General features: G+C 42.4%; 1 protein-coding gene across 1 annotated transcript in view; it reads right to left on the reverse strand.

Annotated features, from left to right (window-relative positions):
• The window catches only part of LOC124776148 (PDF receptor-like), a 397145-nt gene that overhangs the window by 327058 nt on the left and 49187 nt on the right, over window positions 1–20900 (reverse strand). The window contains exon 2 of the mRNA XM_047250985.1: window positions 6168–6635. Within this exon, the coding sequence (XP_047106941.1) occupies window positions 6168–6264 (97 nt within the window). The 5' untranslated portion in view covers window positions 6265–6635. The remainder of the gene's footprint in view (window positions 1–6167; window positions 6636–20900) is intronic.

Here is a 20900-nt window from a genome sequence, read left to right on the forward strand (position 1 = left end):
AAATCGAACAGACTTTTACAACTATACAGTGTTTGAGTAAAAGTAAAATGACAGAACAAGCTTAGCGTTGTGGATAGGACGGTATATTAAGAAGATACATTACTCGCAAGTATATTCTTACACTGGGGGCTATTGCACTGCCTGTGTGGTTGAGAAGTACGATGCAATGTTCCTTCGGATATGCCTGACAGCCTGCAAATAAGGCGACCGCTGGCGATACGTGGGAGACCCGGGTTCGAGACCGTGTCTGGCACGAGTTCTCGCACTGGTCAGCTCTTGCAGTCTCCGGAATTGTGTGGATGGTATTTTTTCGGAAGTGAGATGGTATGTCACCAGTCTCATACAATCTACACAACAACTTCAATAGTCGGTTTGCTGCCACTTCCTTCAACGATGTCGCAGATTCTGATGGAATGTTATCTACCCCGTCTACCTTATTTGATCGTAAAGGGGACAGGACGTGAATCGGGTCAACTTGGAGCAGGAGGTGCACCACAGGACATTTTAATTTCCACTGTCTATACTTTTACAAATAAATTCATAAAACTATGTTAGCGTGGTCAGGAAAGATTCAGGATCCCTACTCATAGCAGTGGAAGTTCAAAAAAGTAACAAAATAAATTTTTTTCCATGGGAAATTTCATCATCTTTTCGCATACCGTTGGCTTGGTGCTATAGGTATACTTTTCTTCATAAGTAAGGGAGATCCTTCGATGAATTTTGCACAGCATACAAACCATACCTACACGGGTTTCAATTCATTTAATTTATGAAACAATGAATGAGCTGTTACATTTTAAACTTCAGTTTAGAAAAAACTCAAATTTTGTAGTTAATTATCTCCATTTTAACAGAGTTTTTAATAGATTTGGAAAATTCTAGAGTTTTGCATTAAGGAGTTCGTGTTCAATAAGCATACCAAGTTTGAAAGTAATAGGATATTTATTTTGGATGTTACATGTACCGAAGTACAGAAATTTGTGTTTTGCTTAAAATTGCCGTTTTTGTTTCTGCTTGTATTTGGCATTCTTTTAGAAGTGTCCAGCACCGTAAGCAGGTTATTATTCACTTTATAAATCAGTTTTCTTCCTTTTCACATTCCCATGATGCACTCTTCTTCATTTTATCAAATCCGAAAATGATTTATCTGCTTTTACTATACGCTCTCTGTCTGTCGCATACAAGGCTTTGATGCAGTTCACTTTGGGATTAAATCCCATTTCCTCTAAAACAAATTTCCTGCCTTGCACACCATCATTAAAACATGAAACGGCGTCATAAAAACCAATAGCGAGTGCACTTCTTCTCACAAAAATGATTTTTCGAAGTCTTTTCGATACACACTGGTTAAAACTTTCGTTTGGGTTTTGGGTATCGCTGTGAAGACATTTCTTCAATAGGTATTCTTTTGCAAGGTACCTGAATATAGGTTTGACGGCTTCCATTACAGATGTTGGCAGATAATTTCTGTGATGATATTCTTCGTTTACGTGTGACAGAAGAATGCTGTAGGGGTGGCAATGTATCTTGGTACACTTAAGACCAAATAATGTTCCTTATAATCTCTGAAATATATATGTTTTTTACATCAAAGCATTCAGGAAGATGTGCGCTGCAAAATAGGCATATTTTTGAAAACTGAATTTTTTTTAAACTTTTGACGTACTACCCTTCTTGACTTCTTCAAATCTCTCTTAAATTCTGATTCTAATATTCGATCCCTCATCTCTTCTAAATCGACCCCTATTTCTTCTTCTATCACATCAGACAAATCTTCCCCCTCAAAAAGAGCTGCAGTGTATTCTTTCCACCTATCCGCTCCCTCCTCTGCATTTAAGAGTGGAATTTCCGTTGCTCTCTTAAAGTTAGGACCACTGCTTTTAGCTTAACCGAAAGTTATTTTGAGATTCCTATACGCTGAGACAGTCCTTCTGACAATCATTTCTTTTTCGATTTCTTCACATTTTTAATGCAGCCATTTCGTCCTAGCTTCTCGGCACTCATTTCATTCGCCAATGACTTGTATTTCTGTATTCCTGGTTTGCTATCGATTCTGATAAGAACAACCCTATCACTGAACTGTCCACAGTAACACACCCTGTGCCCTATCTCCCTATTCATAACGAATCCTACTCCCATTATACCATTTTCTGCTGCTGTTGATATTACGCTATACTCACCAGACCAGAAATCCTTTTCTTCTTTCCATTTCACGTCAGTGACTCCTATCTTATCTAACTTGAACCTTTGCATTTCACTTTTCAGATTTTCTAGCTTCCCTACCACGCTCAAGCTTCAGACTTGTGGAACGTTATCCTTTCATTGGTTATTCAATCTTTTTGTCATGGTCACCTCCCCTTTGGCTATCCTCTCCCGGAGACCCAAATGGGGACCATTCCGGAATCTTTTGCTAACGGAGAGATCGTCATGACACTTTAAATTACAGGCCATACGTCCTGTGGATAAACGTTATGTGTCTTCAAATGCTGTGGTTTCCATTGACTTCTGCGTCCTCATGCCGTTAGTCATTGTCGATTCTTTCGCCTTTCGGGGCAGTTTTCCTCCCCAAGGACAAGAGAATACCCTGAACCTCTGCCCTCTCTCCCGTCCTCTTTGACAAGGCCGTTGGCTGAATGAGGCTGACTTCTTATGCTTGAAGTCTTCGGCCGCCTATGCTGATACTTAACCAAAATTTTAGCGACGTTAAGTTCCGCGAACTCAAGTGGGAGTCATTCGTGCAGCCGCCCTATAGTGCTGATCTGTCCCCATGCGGTTATCACGCCTTCGGGTCCTTAAAAAAACGCCGTGAAGTGTCGGCGATTCCAGTCGGACGAGGTTGTTCAGCAGGCACGGACAGCTTCAGGACTCAGTGTTTTATATTGATGGCGAGGCGTACAAGTGGCGCTCTGGGCAGGTGAAGTCGTAACGGGTCATATCAGTTGTGTGGAGGAATCGTTATGGAAGTGAATTGAATCTGATTATAACTGAAACCTGCTGTCACCTGCAATGATAACGTACAATCATACACGAACCATTATCGATACATGGGCTTGGACGAGGGAATGCTGATTAGTAACGTCTCCGAAATTTTATTCTATTGTCACTATCGGTTAACATATTATATGTGTGCATACGACTAGGACGGCTTTCCCACTTCATCTGTTTCCATAACTTGAAGAACACCTTCGAGGATTTCACTAGCATAGTGATGAAGCGATGCTATCAGAAGTGACATTATGGCACCGTCAAATTCATTCCTCAGTGACGGTATCAGCAAACTGATTTCTCATAGGGAGAAATGTGTTCGTCGCCAGGGTGAATATGTTTTTTGGACATATACTGTATGCAGCCTGGAAGAATAAAGATGTAAAAGGTTAAAGAAAGTTTGAAACTTCCTGGCAGATTAAAACTGTGTGCCCGACCGAGACTCGAACTCGGGACCTTTGCCTTTCGCGGGCAAGTGCTCTACCATCTGAGCTACCGGAGCACGACTCACGGCCGGTACTCACAGCTTTACTTCTGCCAGTACCTCGTCTCCTACCTTCCAAACTTTACAGAAGCTCTCCTGCGAACCTTGCAGAACTAGCACTCCTGAAAGAAAGGATATAGCGGAGACATGGCTTAGCTACACCCTAGGGGATGTTTCCAGAATGAGATTTTCACTCTGCAGCGGAGTGTACGCTGATATGAAACTTCCTGGCAGATTAAAACTGTGTGCAGGAGAGCTTCTGTAAAGTTTGGAAGGTAGGAGACGAGGTACTGGCAGAAGTAAAGCTGTGAGTACTGGGCGTGAGTCGTGCTTCGGTAGCTCAGACAGTGAAGGTTCCTGCCTCTGCAGCGTTCACAGGGAGTGTTTTCTCTGCAGCGGACATTAATTGGCAGAACGTAAGAAACAAAGTCTCTCTTAGTGTTATAAAAATGGACTAGTTTATTTATCTTAAATTGAATATAGACTTCTAAGATGTTTTGAAGCTGTTTAGCAGTGACATTATTTGCTAAATATTATTAAAAGCAATAAAAATATTTTAGATAAAATAATAAAAAAAAGATGGTAGAGCACTTGCCCGCGAAAGGCAAGGTCCCGAGTTCGAGTCTCGGTCGGGCACACAGTTTTAATCTGCCAGGAAGTTTCATATCAGCGCACACTCCGCTGCAGAGTGAAAATCTCATTCTGTTAATGAAGTTTGTTTTATTAATAAATATGTAAGTATTTTCACACAAAAATTCCGGAGGCGTTACGTTTCAGCACGGCCTCGCAGTATTGCCATACTGTGCTGTGAATCTGGCCTAAAGATGGTTTAGTTAACAGTACACATCCGGTACGTACAATTTTTCTTTTCGGTACTACTTTGCGACATTGTCCACGGTTTGTGTGTTCGATATTTGTCGATTAATGGACTACTTTGCTCACACAAGTGTGAGTAGCTATCCAGACGAACAATACTCGATTTTTCATGTACAGCGGAATTGTTAAGACACTTGAGAGTGTTTCTCGGCACGTGTTATGTTATTCAAAACTCATTCTACAGGCTACATACTTCCAGCTACGACGTACTGCAACATGGGCAGTAATTACAAGCAAAGATGAACTAGTGCTCCTGGCTCTTAAGGTACGCACTTCAGAGCCCAAGTTACTCAATACATTTTTTTCTTGTTTTGGTGCATGGTACTGCCTCCAAAAATATGGAGAGCAAAGTGCATACAGTAGAAGAGATCCACTGTCAGAGATATCAGAGCGATTTACTCTTGTAACAGTGGACTTCAGATTGCAACGTTTATCCTTCTGCATCACCCCCGAAAGTTTGTAGCATCACCACGGAATCAGTTTTTCTAACAACAATGATCCGTCTCGCAATCTACCGTTTTTGAAATCGCCAATTTATTGCAAACATGTTTGAACAACTTAAAAGATTAATAATAGCTAATTGAACGTTGCTATATATTACATTGTGTACATTCTGTGGCTCTGTAGCCATTTCAGTCTCATGCATGTGCTTTCGTGCTTGCACTATGCCGTATGCAATACACACAATATCTGTGTAGAAAATCTTAGTCCTAGATTACAACCTCAAAAAATTATGTGTTCAAGTTAGACAGGAGGTTTAATCAAACCTCAGGCTTAAATTTAGCGTAGTCGATCTTTTTTGGTTGTTGGTAGTTGGGAATTAGCTGTTCACGAATTATTATTATAACTTACCGGTGTTTTATGGCGGTGGTGTGGTGATTCTCTTACATCAGGTGGTGTACGTCTTTTCACTGGTTAATGGCTGAGTTCTCAGAGTGTCTTATTCCAAAATTTATGTTTGTCTTTTTCACTGGACGATAGTAATTTACGGTCAGCTGACAAATGTGTGTGTTACTGTAGCTATTCGAAACTGTCCAGTGTGCTTGTAATCTTGCTTTTCATTGTCAGCATTAATTATCTGGAGTATGTAATAGAACGTTTCCCTCTTCTTCTCATACATTCGTAAAAATTATCCCGTTATTCCAGTAACTGGGGAAAGAGTATAAAGTACTCGCCACGTTATTTTCAAGATACGCACAGAGTAGGTGTGAACCTCCTTCATACCACCATAAAAAGGACGAAGGACATCGGTCGCACCGTGACCAACGTGTTGGACGATTGAAATGAATTAGAAAATATTTCCCCAGTCCACAGGCATGCAAAAAGAACGTCAGTGATGATTATTATCGGTACTACTGTTCCTGTCTATGCTCCAGCACTCCTGAATGGTGTTTTCCCAGATTCAGACAGTGCTCTTCTTACGCAAGATGGAGCAACACGCCCACAACCAAGCAGAGAACGGTATTCCTGAAGAGAACACTCGCTGTTGTTTGGGACGACTGGGTGGGCCGGACTACATGATGCAGTCTTCATAGAACCTCGCACACGTAGTAAGGACCAGCATATTGCACGTGTTCATAAGGAATGGAACTCAATCGCTTCTGAAGAGACAGCAGTGCTTGCGGAGAGGTTTGGCAGACGAACTGAAGAATGTCTTCGCAATAAAGGACGCAATACAAATAACTGAAAATTCAAATGTAGAAATGTATTTTTGTAAAAAAATATGTTAATAAACTTAAGAAACTGAAAAACCGAGTTAGATAAACAAGAGGGGTGCAGGGTCACGAGCAGCTCTAAGAGCAGTGCGCCGTGCCGGACTCACCATTGGGCGACACGAAGTCCTGGTACTTGCGGATGCAGGTTTCTAGACTGGTGTTGAGCACAGTCTCAGAGGAGCCGCCTCCCGCCTTCTCCATCATTTGCAGTCACCAGGTGGCAGCAGATAGAAACTGGTGACTCTCCCAGTCCTCGCAGCACTATCCATCGGATGGGATAGTTACCACAATTCTTGTCACAGCACTATGAACTCCACTCCATTAGACACATATTGTGACGAATGTCTTATTCTCAGCCTCACAAGGAAGAGCGAATGCTGCATTATTCTACCTTCTGTCACGAAAAGTCTGCACCATCTTGACGTACATGACTCCTTGGTATTATTTTATGCAGCTCCGCAGTTCATTTGAACAGTTTCAATTGCAACTGCTGGTTTGTTTCGTTTGTGCTAGCGTACTTGTAACGCTTTCTCTGCCGTTTTAAGCCATTAAGTACGTTCTTCATCGTTGGCTGTCTGCAATAAATCAGAGAAAAATCAGTCAGGAAAAACGCGGGTGAAAAGAGCAAAAAGAAACGAATATTAGCATGAAATTACAAATGGCAGTCAACCAATGAAGTTTTTGCATGAACGCAACTTGATTACTTGGCACTGCCCAGTATCTCAAACTATTCTTAGGCACAAAAAGGTGTCATTCGTATTTATAGTGTAAAATTAAATATTTCTGTTTCGAAGAGTCAAGGTCAAATTAAAAGTGTCCTAACGAAAACACTTTCGACGTTTGATTGTTGGTTTATTTCCCTTGGCTACTAATGCAATTTTGGCTCTCTTGAAATTTTAAGGTGATGTTGTACTATCCTACGACAGTTTCACTAAAGGCCATTATATGAGTTGAGAAGAACACATATGCAACATATGATCATACGGCGGACATCGTGTTAATGCCATGTCCAATGACAATTGGGGCTTCACATTTGGGTCAGCGACGAAATATGCACGTAGCATCGTCAGATGTTGCATATTATGTTACTATTTACCATAGCTTCATAATCACTAGGAAATGGATAGAGGAGCGAAATTGCAGCAATAAAGAAACGGGAATAAAAAGACAGTCAGAATGTGAAAATATTATCATTCAGAAGAGATTATTTTATTTATGTATGAAACAGTACATCTGTAATACACAGATTACAAACTAAAATCCTTTACAACTTCTCTACAATATAAATTTAATACAGGTCTAGATTACTTTCAAAATTTTTAGTTACTCCAAGAAGGACAAGAATAAATATGGATGAACGCATATTGCCTCTAGGCATCTGTATTGAGTTCTTTGGCCAACGGTTGTTTGATCATACAGTTTGTGATCAAGAATATCAGGACACATATTAATGGACCTTAACATGGGGTGTGTCTACCCTTTGCCATCATGACACGTTTAACTCTGCCAGGGACATTTTCAGTCAGGTGTCTGAATGTCTGCGATTCAGGGCGAGACCTGAGAAGGTCGTGATGTTGGATGTAGGCGTCTGGAGCGTCGCCGAGATCGGAGAGGTGTTGTACTGTGTTCAGGTTGACACTCTAGGCAGGACAGTCCATTTCAGGAACATTACTACCGACACAGAATTCTCTCACAGATGCTGCTTTTTTACAAGATGCATTGTCATGCTGGTAGAATCATCACCTGCAAACCGTTCCTCTACTGTACACAGAACATATCCTTCCCTACTTAGCGTTTTCCTAAACCCACTGAGAGGTCCACACCCTAACTACGGAAAAGATCTCCAAACCGTAATACCCCTCCGCCGTACTTCACAGTCCTCACCGCACATGATGGCAGGCAATGTTCTCCCGGCACTCGACAAACCCAAACCCTCCACATGATTGTCACAGGGTACAGCGTGGTTTGTGAATCCCAATCCAATCTCTAGTGCCCAGTGAGCCACTGTCAAGTGGCGTCGGTTTCTACACAACGCCAAGTGCCATTTAGCAATTTATGGCTTATGAGGAGCTGATCGGCCATTGGACCTTCTGTACCACTCCCTACCCACAGTCATTGAACTAGCTGGAATGCTGAGAGCACTTTGTAACTCACGAGTGATTCCTTGCGCTGATTCAATACTATTTTTTACAGCCACTTTCCACAATGGTCGGCTGTTGCTATCCTTATGTACACGAAGTCTGCCTGGTCTCCGTTTAGACGTGGTTTCGCGTTTCGGCTTCACAGTCACATCACCAGCAGGCGACTCGGGCTGTTTTGGATATGTTACTCAAGTGACATCCAACGACTAGTGTATGGGAGAATTTACTCAGCTCTCCCGGCCGCGCCGGCCGTGGTAGCCGAGCGGTTATAGGCGCTACAGTCTGGAACGACGCGACCGCTACGGTCCTAGGTTCGAATCCTGCCTCGAGCATGGATGTGTGTGATGCCCTTAGGTTAGTTAGGTTTAAGTAGTTCTAAGTTCTGAGGGACTGATGACCTCAGATGTTAAGTCCCATAGTGGTCAGAGCCACTTAAACCATCTCCCGGCCGACACACTATGCTGTTACTACGTCTCTACTGACAACAGAGCACCGTCCGCCCTTTTCACACAGATGGTTCCGCCTTCCATAACGTCTTGTGGACAATTACCCATAAAATATGCATGTCCAGTACCTTTGATCAGATAGTATCTGACGTTTCGTCGCTACTGGTATTTGTGCTCGTTCAAGAATTATATATGCTCCATTGCTGCTGGTAGTTATTCACTCAGACAGGCGGGCTTCTCCGTGACCATTATCGTTGTGCCTTGCCATTTGCTAGCGGTGGTCCTCGTTTTCCGTAAGGCAGGAATCCAACGTCCACCTAACTCAAGGCACTCCATTTTTTTGTCAAAGGTGTCATCGTGCTTGTAGAAAGGTTTCTAGAAACAAATGACTACGATCCAAATGGAAAGGTACCTTCCGTACTGGCAGAAGGGAAGCTGTGAGGAAGCGTTGTGAGTCGCGACCGGGTAGGTCAGTCGGTGAGCCCTTCCACGCGAAAGGGAAAGATCCGAACTTCGAGTCCCAGGCCGGCAACCAGGCTTAATCTGCCAGGAAGTTTCAAATGGGTATGATAACTCCTTTCATTTCTTTTTGTGGCTATCCATACTATGCAGCTTACACTTTCAATTTGGAGGATTTAGTGTGTTGGAGAGTATCTAGCCCACGGTATCTTAACGCAGTACTCTTTTCGCAGTCCTATTTCTACATCTACATCTACATACATACTTCGCAATCCGCCGTATGGCGTGTGGCAGAGGATACTCTATAGCACTATACTCATTTCCTTTCTTGTGCTTCGAAAAAAACGTCTCTTTACCGTCATGGATTCCTATTTAAGCTTCCGAAGCATCTTAGCAATATCTGTATGTTGTTCAAACCTACCGGTAACAAATCCAGAATCCCGCCTCTGACTGGCTTCGGTGTCTTCCTCTAATGCAACCGGGTACGGATCCCATAAATTCGAGCAGTACTCAAGAATAGAGCGCATCGGTATCCTTCATGCTGTCTCCTTTACAGATGAACCACGCTTTCATAAAATTCTCTCATTAAACCATAATCGACCATTCACCTTCCCTACCACACTACTATCAGCTTCACTTCACTTCACAATGCTTTGCAACGTTCCGCCCAGATTTTTAAACGACTATATTGTGCCAAGAGGGCACTACAAATGCTCCATCTGAATTTTATGGGCTTGCTTTTCCTACTCATCCGCATTTACTTACATTCTCCTACATTTAGAGCCATCTGCCACTCATCACACCAACTAGGAATTTTAAGTCATCTTGTACACCGATACAGTGACTCAACTTCGACACCTTCCTGTACAGTACAGCACCATCAGCTAACAACAGCAGACCGCTGCCCACCCCGACCGCCAGCTTATTTACGTATACAGAAAACAATGGTGGTCCTGTCAAATTTCCCTGGAGCACTCTTTGCCTTATCCTTGTCTCTGATGAATACTCGCCGTTCAGGAAAACGTACGAGAACAATTTCCACTAGTGTGCGTGTCGGTCAGAAGAGAGAGAAAGAGAGAGAAAGAGAGAGATTATAGTCTTCGTTGTCAGGGAACCACACATATCCAAAAATGGCTCTGAGCGCTATGCGACCTAACGTCTGAGGTCATCAGTCGCCTAGGATTTAGAACTAATTAAACCTAACTAACCTAAGGGCATCACACACACCCATGCCCGAGGCAGGAGTCGAACCTGCGACCGTAGCGGTCGTTCGGTTCCAGACTGTAGCGCCTAGAACCGCACGTCCACTCCGGCCGGCTCACACATATCCCTTAAACCTTTGAGTACGAGTGGTGTCCACCTGTAACCAACATTTTCTTTAAGTACCAGTGCCAAGTTGTACACTGAGATTGTGCTGTGTGATTGCAGCAGATCGTCACATGTGATCTTTTTCATAGTAATCGTATTGAGGATATTATTGATTGTGAGTATATTCAGAGATATTGTAACGTAAATTTAAGCTTGTGCTACAGCTGTTATCAGTGATTTTGACATGAAACCACTAGGGCAGTACGTACGCTTGATATAAATTTATTACATTTTAGGCTCATTTTTCCTTGTTACTTCGGACTATAATTTGTTTAAATGTTATGAAATCATGGAAGTTTCAAGATGTGTGTTTGTGTCTAGGAAACATGCGAAATAGCTTAAATATATCTCATGAAATCATTGATGCTTGAAAACTGTTTTTCCCAGTGGCTCGAAAGCGAAACCGCCTCGTTAAAACAATTGATTGTTAACTTTTTGCCACTTTCTCATTCTATTCGTTTTAAAATTAATTTTTTATATTGTTGTAACTCTAAGAGTTAAAGTATTTTTCTGCACGCTTAAAACTAATTGCCAGACCCACGGATGGAAGCAAGTGGATTATATTCTGCCCCCTCCACCCTTCTCTGCAAGAACACTTTACTAGAATCGTTTTTATTTTTTAATTCCAGAATTCACAAATTCCTCATTTACTTTTTCGATAATATAGTAAAATGAAAAGTAAAGACCTCGAATAAGGTAATAAATCCAGGAAAATTACAAGCTGTGTTTTCCACAGGATGCTTTTCAGTTGCTTGTCTTAGGAGTAGTTCGTGTGGCTGGGCTTCCAATGTGACCGGCTGAGGAAAAAATCACCCACAGGCTGGTCGTACTCGCTGTTAATAACAAAACCGACACACTTTGTGAGCCTACAGGCAGAACTGTCAAACTACAGGAATGCAAGACAGAAAGAGAAGGGCCCTCCAATAAGAAATACGTAACACAAATACTGACATCTCGAACGCAGCAGGAGTGACTGAAAATACCCCTTCCCATCATGTGCATATTGACATTGAAATAATCTGCTGATTTACGTTGATAATCGTAGTGCTAAGTGAAATACTGTTAAAAGTGAGCTCTCACTTCTATTTTACATTGCTTAGTCCTTTACGCTGTCAAAGTTGTTCGAGCTCATTGCTATTACGCCTTTTACCTGTAAAAACGTTTATATTTCCAGTTATCGACTTCAACGATGGTATCCCGCAGGGATTTTCTCAGGAAAGCTCATGGTGCCTGGAACTGGTTATGAATCCCTGTGCAATGTATCCCTTAGGACAGTGCAGCGAAATATGTTGTAAATGGGCTACGGCAGCAGACGACCGATGCTACTGCCTTTGCTAACAGCGCGGAATCGCCTGCTGCGCATCTCCTGGTCTTGGGACCATATCGATCAACACATTTGCCTGTTTACTTGTCTGCACTGCCGGCAGCCAGCCGCGGTGGCCGAGCGGTTCTAGCCTAATCAGTCCGTAACCGCGCGACTGCTACGGCCGCAGGTTAAAATGCTGCCTCGGGCATAGATGTGTGTGATGTCCTTAGGTTAGTCAGGTTTAAGTAGTTCTAAGTTCCAGGGGACTGATGAACTCAGATGTTAAGTCCCATAGTGCTCAGAGCCATTTGAACCACTACGACGCGACGACTGAATATCACAAACAAAAATACGTGGTCATCGTAAAAGCGAATAACATCCGTCAATTCTGGAACGCGAAAAAAAAAAATTCAGTAGAGATACGCCAGGATTTTTTGCATGCATGGAAAATTTCGATTACCTCCACTGGAGGCACATCCGCAGGAATTTTTACACTGCATGACAGGGGAAACTCCAGAATCAGAACACGTTCTTCAAAATATTGAAGCGTACAACGCCTACTTCCAAATGAGTTCTTTCGGTGTCACTTCAATCAACACTAACAGAGATGAAATCGATCATGCTTTTTCCGTCGAAAGTCAAATATATCACAAATCGGATCATTTCTACCGCTGACCGACGAACATCATAAATTTCTGTAAGTTTATTTCATCAGAAATGAAGAAACAAAGCCGCACGTAGTGGCCGTGTGGTTTGAGGCGCCATGTCACGGATTGCGTGGCCTCTCCCACCTGAGGTTCGAGTCATCCCTCGGGCATGGGTGTGTGTGTTGTTCTTAGCATAAGTTAGTTTAAGTAGTATGTGAGTCTAGGGGCCGATGACATCAACAGTTTGGTCCCTTAGGAATTCACACACATTTCAATATTTTTGAAGAAACAGAAACTGATCAACGATGCAAAAATATCAGTGGATAGGGACGAGAAGTAGTCCAAGATGTACAAAGGATCTTACACAAATGTACTCAAAACAGCAATAGACCGAATGATTTCTGATCACTATAAAGTTATAATTCGAGTCGACAAAAGAACGTCTGGAGAGGAGGAAGTCAATTTAATGCACCTCAGATAGACCAAGTCGCCATCGTAATTGTGGACAATGAAAATACAAGCTGCCACACAGTTCATATGACTCCCTTTAATACCTTTTTATATCTCTTCGCAGTGAGGACGGATATCATTTTAACGTGAAACATATCCAACCCGAATCAGGTGTATAAACAAACAAATAACTCACTTGCAAGGAGTTCTATGCGCAGCTTGATGATCAGAGACAATGTAACATACAATAACATTCTAAACACTTACCGTTTATTCCAACAGTTTGTGGTAGATATATATGAATCATAAGAAACCACGCACGGAGGAACACATCCGCCTTCGAGACGCAGTCACGAATTGCGGAAACATTGACGACACTGGAACAATGGTAATCCTACCCTCATCATGCATACGAATCCCGAGACACATGCATGAATACGGTCAAGATGACATGACGTACATCAGAAAATATGGATGACTTGACATCTTCATTATGTTCACATGCAACTCGTCGTGGCAAGAAATCAAAGAACAACTAAGATACGGACAAGCTCCCATGCATCGATAACGGCAAAGTAGCCCGAGTTTTCTCATTAAAACAAATGAGATTTATTGAAGTCATCACAAAATACCACATCTTTGCAACTGTTAGGTGCTGGATGTCCACGGTCGAACGGCAAGAACGAGAACTGCCTCACTGACACAATCTCATATGGCTATACGACAGAATTCATCCCACAGAAATCGACAAAGCATCCAAGCACGACTTCCCAATCCACAAGAAGATCCGGAACTTTACGACATAGTAGCGAACAACGATTCACGGACCAAGCGAGCCATTAAATCCCGATTCGCCATGTATGAGTGATGAAAGATGTATAAAAAAAATAAAAATAAAAAAAAGTCATACTTGGACGACACACAAACCAGAGTCGATTTCTAACCCAGATACAAAGTAAGTTCACTCAAAAGCGGTCGCTTCACAGCAAAAGTACGAATACGAGGAAGCGACGAACTGGAAAGAGATAATCAATGGGTAGCACCTTATACGACACTACATTCTAAAGTGTGCCAAGCTTGCATAAACGTAGAATTCCGCAATTCAGTCAAATTTACCAAATATTCTGTAAGTACAGGGTGACAATTATTGAAATACGAAAAGAAACGTAAATTAGTTACAAACTACGGTGTGCACACACTTTGTTCAACATGTAAATGCCACTACAAATATTCAGATTTAGCTTATAACGTGCCCGATGTGCCTGCCATCATTGGCGATGATGTGGCGCAGACGAATAGCAAAACTCTGCGTGACTTGCTAAAGTGTCGGAACATCGATGCTGTCAATGACCTCCTGATTGGGTGTTTTCGGCTGAACAGTGGTTTTGGGGTTATTGCTGTACACCTTGTCTTTAAAAAAGCCTAACAAAAAGTATTTCAAATAACCGAAGACAGCGAACAACAAAAAGGAAACGACGACATCCTCATGTAGCAAATGGGAAGATACACTGACAGTAACGAAGCAGTGTGGCGGATTTTCGGTTTTCACAAGCACGAACGCGATTGTGCTGTGCAACATTTAAAAGTACATTTGAAGAATGGACAGAGAGTTCACTCCACAAAAGACACCGCCTGAAAAATTATAAGCAAACCACCTCAGAACACGACATTAACAGCTTTTTACCAGCTACGTCAAACGGATCCATTCGCGGAAACATTACTGTATGTCGACGTCCCTAGCTATTGTACGTGAAACGTAACAAGAAAAATCTTTCAGCCATGAAAATAAGGATCTCCAGCAGCAGATCACCCAGGAATCATGAATACTGACGCACTAGGCCGAGACTACACTATACCTCCGAACAACACCGAATGTTTCTATCTCTGGGTATTCCTATATGCAATACTGAGACCATCAAGTTTCACAGATATCAAGACTCGTGACGGTTACGTATGACAGACGTGCAGAGAAGCATGTCAACGCTTAGACTACGGGAAAACGACAACCACAGTGAATTAACACTACAAGAAGCCTCACAACATCCTCAGCTGAACAAATGAGAGATTTATTCGCCATAATTCTAACAACATTCAATCCATCAAATCCAAAACAGCTATGGACTCCTTCAGAGAGAGTGTGAGCCATGAAATACTACACCAAATCTGACAATCTCATCCTGAACTGACCATCGAATTCAACAACAACATTTTCAAAGAAAAACTAATTCCCCTAGAAGAAAAATGCTTAGCAATGAACAACCAGACCTTTGCACAACATGGGATGCAAGCACCACGAAAAGATTCTATCAGTCTGCTAAACTGCGAAATTACAAAGGAAAAAAGCTACAACATCAACGAACTAGTTCAATACGTTGCTCACCTGATACCACGCCTCAATGGCACTCAAAAGTGAATTTACAAAGTTATCATGGACCGGATTGACAACAACACTGGTGGGATTATTTACTTGGACGCACCAGGTGGCACCGGGGAAAGCATTTCTAATAAATCTACTGCTGGCAGGAGTACGTGCTAAACAACACATTACACGTGCACAGGCATCATCCGGAATTTCAGCCACACTGATGGAAGGAGGAGGAAATGCCCATTCGTCTCTACAGCTACCACTGAATACAGCCGAATAAAAATTCCCGGTTTGTAAAATTTCAAGAGCATCTTGAGCTAAAATTATGTTCTGGGATGAATGCACGATGACACATAAAAAGAAACATTCGAATCCATGGACAGAACATTAGAAGACTTGCGAGAAAACTATGATGTACCGGGAGGTGCTCCATTCATACTCTCAGGAGATTTTAGACAAACACTTCAAATGGTTCAAATGGCTCTGAGCACTATGCGACTTAACTTCTGAGGTCATCAGTCGCCTAGAACTTAGAACTGATCAAACCTAACTAACCTAAGGACATCACACACATCCATACCCGAAGTAGGATTCGAACCTGCTACCGTAGCGGTCGGTCGGCTCCAGATTGTAGCGCCTAGGACCGCACGGCCACTCCGGCCGGCCGACAAACACTTCCAGATATGCCAAAGTCAACATCAGCACACAACATGCAATGCATGCTTAAAAAATTCAAATCCTTGGCCACACATACAAATACGCCGACTGACAAAAAATATGAGAGTTGAATTGTCGAAAGGCGAAACAACAGCACATTTGGTTAACAACTTATACAAACTGGCGAAGTCACATATCATACTGACCAGACGACCGGCCTCATTAAACTCAATTTCTGCAACACAGTCACTGTTGAAAACGAACTCATCGACCGAATGTATCCAAACAATCTTCACAACTATACCAATGCGGACAGGCTATCTGAAACGCTTATTTTGGCAACTAAAATTAATATTGTCGACGATATCAACATTAATCTTCAAAAGAAAATTCCCGGTGAAGAGATAATACACAAATGATCAACACGATGCTAAAGGTTGAAGAAAAGTGCGAACTTACCTACAGATTTTCTAAACTCTTTGCAAGTATCCGGAGTGCTTACGCTGTCTGCCACTTAAAACTGGAGCCGGCCGGAGTGGCCGTGCGGTTCCAGGTGCTACAGTCTGGAGCCGAGCGACCGCTACAGTCGCAGGTTCGAATCCTGCCTCTGGCATGGATGTATGTGATGTCCTTAGGTTAGTTAGGTTTAATTAGTTCTAAGTTCTAGGCGACTGGTGACCTCAGAAGTTAAGTCGCATAGTGCTCAGAGCCATTTGAACCATTTTGAACTTAAAACTGGATATCAGACCTTACTACTCAGGACTCTTAACTCACCGAAACCATGCCCTGGAACAAGGGTGATCTTCAAGCAGCCATCGAATAACATCATCGAAGCCGAATTTATGGCTAGAAAGTACAAAGGACACACACTATTCATCCCAGAATACCACTGATCGCTACTGAACTACCATTCCAATTTAAAAGACTGCAATTTCCAGTTAAATGAGCCTACAGTTTTATGTTTAACAAAGCTGAAGGAGAAACTTTAAAATAATGCGGCATCAACCTCAAATACTCCTGCTCCTCTCACGGTCAACTGCATGTACGTCGGACAACAAATCGAAAAATGTTGTTTTTAAACAAGTATTGTAAATAGTTAGAACATGCTTTCAATAAAATTCTTTTTACCTCTTAGACTTTTAAAGTTTATCCTTGTATCCCAGTTATCAGAAAATCTCATATCAACACCTTGAGAGAAGCCAGGTACCCCAGTTAGTACTAAATGATTCCTTTATGAAGCAGTATTTCACATGAGGGATAAACCGAATGATGTAGCGCTGTTCTAAGCAGTCTTTCATTGTTTTCGGGAGGGTAGTTTCAATTTTACCACACTGTACCCCTAAAACAGAAACTATACCCTATAGTATCAGAACACATACTATATTTTCAAGCAAAAATTTTTGCGTAAATAATGGAAGAGGTATGTGGTATAAAAGTGCTAGTCTGTCTTATATCTAGCAGCCAGCTTTTTAACTGCGATAGCATGATAATTAAACAATTAGACAAATATTTTGGCTGGCATCTTGCCCTTTCACGAACTAGTAATTCAGAAAACCAGGTGGTACTCTTACCACTGATTATCGAAAGAACAAAAATGTTGCGTATTCTGAAGTTCTGTAATTGTATGGTGCACAAAAAATTAAAAAAGACTTTAAAATAATAATAATAAAAAACAGAAACAATGGAGTCTTTTTCAATCATATTATACGTGCAAATTATAATTTTGATTTCAATATATTCAGTGTTGGTGATGTCGCAACGAGAAGCCAAAAATTTGTGTCGTGGGACAGTTCCCAGGGATACCCCAGATTATTCCGCACATCCAGTTCGCATACGTATTTACCAATTGTGAAGCATTGCCGGATTCACCAGTGTTCCTATAAAAATCGACAGTCGCATTATTTTACCCCTGTCAGACGTACAATTAAGCAGCTTCTTTCAGTTGTTTTGTTGTTGTTTTTGCGGTTCCTCTTCCAAACGTTGCTACAGCCATTTTTCCGTCATGTAACTGGATTGTTTCATATGATTCCATGGTCATTGAGGAATTGTTCACAGCGCCACTAATGTATTGGTTTCCGTTGGTGTTCTGGTGAGGAAGGACCAAACAACTAATTGGATATATTTCTGCACGAGGAGCGTACAATAAATAATGCAGCACATTTCCTAAGACAGTTTGGTGTTGTTCAGGTCTGCCATACACCATATTATTCCACACTCGTTCGGCTACAGAAACGTATCTTTCAATGCAATCTCCGCAGAATGAGACTGCCATACGGCACCTTACTGTGGGGACCTGTATGTCCTCGTGGTGTCACTGTGCTGGTCAACGTCTGAGCCAACGTCTCACTGCAACAATAAACGCCCCATCATCGACGCGCTGCTTCCTGTGGAGGGCAGTCTTCGTTGGGTCGGACAGATGTAAGGTGGAAGATGGGCGATGCGGGCTGCAGGGAGGATGGGAAAGAACTGTCCACTGAAGTTTTGTGGGCTACTCTCGGGCACGTAGACTTGTATGAGACCTTGCATTGTCATGGAGATGAAGAAATGGCGGGTCGTGGCCCATCGAACATAAGCCGGTGTGAGGTGGAGGTTGCACCATTGAGTTAAGTAACGGTTTACACTTTGTACATATGTACTGTTTGTGTTTCCCTTTTTTCGTTTATAAATGTATAGCCATGGTGTTCTTTTAATAATTGACAAGGGTCTTTTTAGGCACTTGTGGGTTTTATTGTTCAGAAGAAGGTGTAGTTATCTACGCCGAAACCTAGGTAAACACTAGGTGCATTTTTCGCAGTCGAGGCGGGTTTCTACTTTTTTTAATATATTAACCAACGACTGCAGACGCGCTGCAATGTTGAAGGTTCTCTACAGACGTGCTGCAAGCGCCTATGAATATCTGCGATGTTCTGATTTCCCGTCAAAAGAAACTCAATGACAGCTCCCTGTGTGGAACACATTCCATTACAGAAGGCATTTTGAAGGCTACGTATGGCGCCGCCGCCAATCAAAACTTTATGGACCTTTGGGCACTGAAGCGGGAATATTCCACGACGTCCTACAACAACTTCCGCATGTTTTCAACCAAAACTGGCAGAGACAAACAAAAGTGTTGCATTACTTATTGAACGCCTGTTTTGTTTAGTACTGACATTATAAGTGTAAACAGCTTTTAATATTCTGGACTCGGTAGTGAAGAAGTTGGAGGATGATTAGAGGTTCACTTCTCGTTGCCAAAGAGTCGGAGAAAAAGCTCGGATTGTAGAAAGATGGAGAATGAAACCGGCAGTGTCCTTTCACAGGACCCATTCCGGCATTTGCCTTAGGAGATATGTGGAAATCACGGATAACCAGTATGACCGGGCATGGATCTGAACCGTCGTCCTCCCGAATGTGAGGCCAGCGTGCCAACGACTCCTCCACCTGCCTCGGTGACTCTGGTAGTGTCAGTGATGGAGCAAAAGCTCTAGCGAGTCGTGAGGTAATTGGGTAGCTTTGCTGTGTACCACTGCAGCGGCGTTGTTCACAGCATTACGGCTTGTACCAGCGCACAGGTAACTAAATAACCGTCGTGCTGCTTCATACGGCAAAGTTCACGGCAGCGGCAAAGCAGCGGCACAGTGGTACGTTGAAAGGTTTCTCCAACAGGAATTTTCTGCGGCAGTCGGAGTTCACAGCAAATGAGTGGAGACTGTATTTTCCCCTAGGAGACTCATTTGTATCTGTTGCAATGTACGTTTTCTGTGCTAGCTATTTTTTTCTTTTTGTTAATTAGCACAGGGAATGTCGGGTGGTGTAGGACAGCGGATTCCACCAGACAAGAGCTCTTGCTACACTTTGTTGGATGTATTCAAACAGCTGTCTCCCCCTACAGCTTTTACCCGCTACGGCTCCCCATTGTACCGTGGAAGTTATTCAAAAATGTTCAAATGGCTCTGAGCACTATGGGACTTAACAGCTGTGGTCATCAGTCCCCTAGAACTTAGAACTACTTAAACCTAACTAACCTAAGGACACCACACACATCCATGCCCGAGGCAGGATTCGAACCTGTGACCGTAGCAGTCGCGCGGTTCCGGACTGCGCGCCTAGAACCGCAAGACCACCGCGGCCGGCGTGGAAGTTATTCCCTGATATCTTACCATATGTACTATCATCCAGTCACTTTTTCTTGACATTGTTTTCCGTATCTTCCTTCCTTCTCCGATTCTGCGGAGAATCTACTCATTCCTCTTCTTATCAGGTCACCACACTTTCAACACCCATGTTCTTAGGAATTTCTTCCTCAGATTGAGGACGATGTTTGCTATTAGGAGACACATCTTGGCTACGAATTCACTATTTGCCTCTGCTAATCCGCCTTTTAGGTCTTCCTTGTCTCGTCCGTCATATGTTAGTTTACTTACTTGAATATCTGTGAGAACAAACACGTTGACGATCCACAGCTGTGCGAAATAATTCGAAATTAATTCGCTGAATGCGAATTCCTTGAAACCAACGTTAGGGGATGAATTCAGTGGATTATAGTATAAGGTTCTAGACAAAATGACATATGGAAGTTTGGATCGGTCCGTATTCGAGTCCTGGTCTGGCACCCATTCCAATACGTTACAGTCGGATGGCAGATGTATGCTTAATGCAGCTGATTTGCGTTTAGCGAAATAATTTCGGATGATTAATTTCCTTCCTGGATTAATTTGCTCGCTAAGTAGCAAAATTCCTTCGCTTGTACTACCTCGTGGTCTCTAATTTTCATGTTGATTTATTGCTAACAATGTTTCCCCGTCTCCTAGTTACTTTCGTGTTTCTTCGGCTTACTATCAGTCCACACTCTCTACATCTTAAACTGTTCATTCCATTCGAGTTGTATTTCATACTCGCTTCCACTCAGGACGGCAATGTCATCTGAGGAACTGGTCAGTGATATCCTTTCACACAATTTTATTCCCAGTCTTGAAGTACTCATTTAGCTCTGTCATTTCATTTTCGATATATACACTCCTG

The sequence above is a fragment of the Schistocerca piceifrons genome, chromosome 2 (assembly GCF_021461385.2).
Source record: "Schistocerca piceifrons isolate TAMUIC-IGC-003096 chromosome 2, iqSchPice1.1, whole genome shotgun sequence".
Classification (NCBI taxonomy): domain Eukaryota; kingdom Metazoa; phylum Arthropoda; class Insecta; order Orthoptera; family Acrididae; genus Schistocerca; species Schistocerca piceifrons.